Source organism: Neodiprion virginianus, chromosome 2, assembly GCF_021901495.1.
Source record: "Neodiprion virginianus isolate iyNeoVirg1 chromosome 2, iyNeoVirg1.1, whole genome shotgun sequence".
Classification (NCBI taxonomy): Eukaryota; Metazoa; Arthropoda; class Insecta; order Hymenoptera; family Diprionidae; genus Neodiprion; species Neodiprion virginianus.
Window position 1 is genome coordinate 18,422,897 of NC_060878.1, and position 3,699 is coordinate 18,426,595.

Consider the following 3,699-nt stretch of genomic DNA (forward strand, 5'->3'; position numbering starts at 1 on the left):
ATTGTTTCTGCGTTATTTTGTTCATGTTCGTTTACATTTTGAAATACAGATTCATTACATTTTATATTATTTTTTACACACATCAAATTTAGATTTTCTAATTCATTATTTCTCGGATTATCTCTTTGATCTACCGATGCAATTTTATCAAATTCACTTATTGCTACACATATATTTTCCTTATCTACTAAAATATTTTTATCAATTTCATCATTTTCTACAAAGATATATTTTAGATTTATTTCTGTTTCTTCATCAATTTTATTCTCTTCTACACAATCAGATTCATTGTCAATTTGCATCACATTTTCATGTGTTTCTGACATTTTATCATCATTATTACATTCAGGATCTTTAGTTGTGATATTTTCAAAAACTGTTTTTATATCTTCATCATCATTTTTATTTTCTTCATTATTATTCTCTTTCTTTGAATTCTTTTTAAATATTTCTTTACCTATTTTTTCATGTTCTTTTTCTGAATCTTCAGTTCTTAAAATTTTGATATATATTTTCGCGTTTTGTGCAAATGAGCTCAACCTTTCCGCAGGTTCCCGGTCGTATGAGAAAAGTGGTGGAGCTATTACTTTACCTTTAATACTAATTGTTTTCTGACCGTAATCTAAAACTACTTTATTAATATCAAGCCAATCGTTACCAAAAATCACACTACTAGACAGATGCGGTATAATTAAAAAAGCTGTTGTGATTTTCTGCGATCCCATATGAACATCAACCAAAATTTGTCGCTTAACCGCTGTGGGCTTTTTCCCAATTGCTGGTAAAACTACTACATTTGTAACTGGTAGTTCATTTAAACTATGATTACCTTTGAGAGATTTATATACTTTTTCAGACATACATGTTACTTGGCTTCCTGAATCAAATAAAGCTACCATTCGATAATTTAACACATTTATTACTACATTTGGACCATTCGATAAGTTTTGTTTTACTCTTTCAATTTTTTCTTCAGCATTACCAATTTCGTGCATTAAGTCCTCAACTAAATTTGCATAATCCCAACTCGATGTCGGACTTATACACATCGAGCTGTTTATTAGTTTAAATTTCTATTTGGACTGGTTTGTAAATTATTGGTGTTAGTTTGCATTTGAGTTTGTAATGACTGTATCTGATTATTGGTTCCTGAGAAATAAGGTGGTGGATAATTGACGTTTGGTAAATTCATTTGGTTGCTTGTTGATGCTTGAACTTGCGGTTGATATTGCCATGGTGATAAGTTTGTACCAAATTGAGGATTTTGATAAAAGTTGTTTGCAGCATTTGGATAATTTTGTTGCCTACTTGTATTATTTATCTGTTGCTGTTGTTTATGTTGAATTTGCATGTTGTTTACATTATTCACTTGATTGTTGTTACTTTGATTTTGATATTTGTGTTTATTATTGTTTCTTTCTTCATAATTTACATCTAATTGCGATAAAGCTTGTTCTATTATTTTTGTATCCGCCATATTCACAGTTGCTAGAGTATCACGAATTTTATATGGTAATTGTTGGATAATGGTATAGTTTATTTCGAACTGGTCTAGTTTCGGTAATAGGTATTTTGCTTCCTTAAGCTGTTTAAAAAAATATGTTTGAAGTGAACCATCCTGTTGATTATACCTTCTTGAACTCCACTTTGTTTTGACTTTAACTTGGATTGGAATGGAATAAAATTTATTTTTAAAGGCTTCTTTAAAATCATTATACGTGTTGATAGTTTCTTTACTCGCTTCCCACCATATTTTTGCTCTACCTGATAATTTACTTTCGACTATCGACAATTTACACTCTTCCTTCACACATTTTAACCTGAAATAATTTTCCAAATTTTCCAAATATTCAATAGGATTTATAACTTCTTCATCTGTAAACTCGGGAGCTTTGGCATCAATGTGACTTCGTTGCAAACTTACTATTAACTCACTCACCGATATTTGATCGTTATTGGTAACTGGTTGTTGAACTGGATTCTGTATCTGTTGAAGAGCCTGTCTTTGTTGTTCGTTCTGGAGCTTCAACAATGCGACTTCGTTTGCCAGCTGTGCGTTAGTTGCTTGTTGTGCCTGTAGCTGTTCAATCGCATTTCGTAAACCCGCGAAACTCGCCATTTCCTCCTTCAAACGCTCCAGTTCTCCCTCCATCTCGCCTGTATTATTTCGTATTTGACTATTGCCTGCTTTTGATATGTCAGGTTCTGACCTCCTTGGTTTATTTGTGATCCTTGACCTAGTTTTAACAGGTGTTCTTTTAATCGTTGGTGCCATGTACTTTTGAAATTCTTATATTTCTATTTATCGCGTAATATATGTTTCTTACAATTACTACCTAAGGTCAATCATACAAACATTCAACGACGAAGTTTCAAATTTAATCCTATGTTTACTTTCTTTATGTCTAAACTTTATGTTCGGGCGCCATTTGTAACGGTTTTTTTTTTTTTTTGAGGTTCAACCGATACGTTTTGATTTTATGTTATATTAGAAATCTAGATATATTCAATAAACAAAATACATTAAATCAGGAGGAAACAATGTAGAACACAGATTTATTGAGTTTTGGTATAACCTTTTAAAAGAACAGGCAATCATAGAAAATCTCATTCACTCTTTCATTCACACGTTAAAATTACTCAATGCGATTACCGACGTTTTGTATATAATTATTCTGGTAAAATTTTTGTACCATATTAACGAAAGACTGGCTCTCTTTTCCTTTATGCTTCAAATTTAAAAATGATTCTAGTGAAAGAATGAATCTACTGACAAAGGACTCTAAATTATGGTGAGATTACAATAAAGTTAACAGACGAAGATATAAAATACTGACTTAAGAAGGCTATTACAGATTTGTGGCACAATCCACCTACAAATCAGTAATGAAAAGATGACTTAGCTCGGAATATCTCTGATGAAGAGAGGTGGCCTAACGGCTCCGTAGATGATCATGGATGTTGAAGTTCTTTGATATTCCTTTTATAGAATCGGTCTTCACCGATTATACTGCGTGGTCGTTCGTCGATCAGATATTTGGATTTGTTCTTTAGGCTCACAGGCTCCGAAAGATTGGGATTGCGTTGGGTTACACTTCTTGTATGAATCGTCGTCTCAATTTTTTTTTTTTTTTTTTTGTTTCCCCTTTTTTTTTTTTTTACTTGTTTTGTTTTCCCAAATGTTAACGAAATTATAAGAATGTGAATATGACAGGACTAGACTTTATATCGACCGTTCGCTTCGACCCCGGCTCGCAGAGAGAGAGAGTTACACTTATTTCACCGGATAGGTGATCTTGACCGACGTGACACCTAGAGTTAAGCGTTTGCCCTTTATTTTGAAACGTTGTATGTGCTTAAGGCGCGTACATACGAATTACTTTATATTCTATGTGACTCGCATGTAATATCGTTACAAATTACTTAAAATTCATAGAGTTCTGAAATTCAAGCAAACTCCGTGGCTGAAAAAATATATAGATTTAAATACCGATTTGCGAAAAAAATCTGACAACGAATTTGAGAAAAATTTTTACAAGCTAATGAACAACGCAGTTTTTGGCAAAACTATGGAAAACGTGCGAAAGTACAGAGATGTCAGGTTGATCACGAAATGGGATGGACGGTACGGTGCGAGAGCTACCATAGCCAAGCCTAATTTTCACAGCTGCACCGTTTTCGACAAAGATATAATTATCG

General features: G+C 32.7%; 1 protein-coding gene across 1 annotated transcript; it reads right to left on the bottom strand.

The window, feature by feature from the left end:
- Positions 1 to 405: 405 nt before the first annotated feature.
- LOC124298008 (uncharacterized) lies at positions 406 to 2,419 on the bottom strand. The gene is made up of 2 exons (XM_046749525.1): positions 1,940 to 2,419; positions 406 to 1,820 (listed from the first exon to the last, which is right to left on the bottom strand). Exons 1-2 carry the CDS (start codon positions 2,273 to 2,275, stop codon positions 1,794 to 1,796), a joined length of 363 nt encoding a protein of 120 aa, XP_046605481.1. The 5' UTR covers positions 2,276 to 2,419; the 3' UTR covers positions 406 to 1,793.
- Between the last annotated feature and the right edge of the window lie 1,280 nt (positions 2,420 to 3,699).

Bases quoted from the DNA above. Each gene is read 5' to 3' on its own strand.
- LOC124298008 (XM_046749525.1), bottom strand. From the start codon at position 2,275: ATGGCACCAACGATTAAAAGAACACCTGTTAAAACTAGGTCAAGGATC. The intron at 1,821-1,939 runs GTGAGTGAGTTA...AAATTATTTCAG, and splicing joins CCAATAACGATCAAATATCG to GTTAAAATGTGTGAAGGAAG.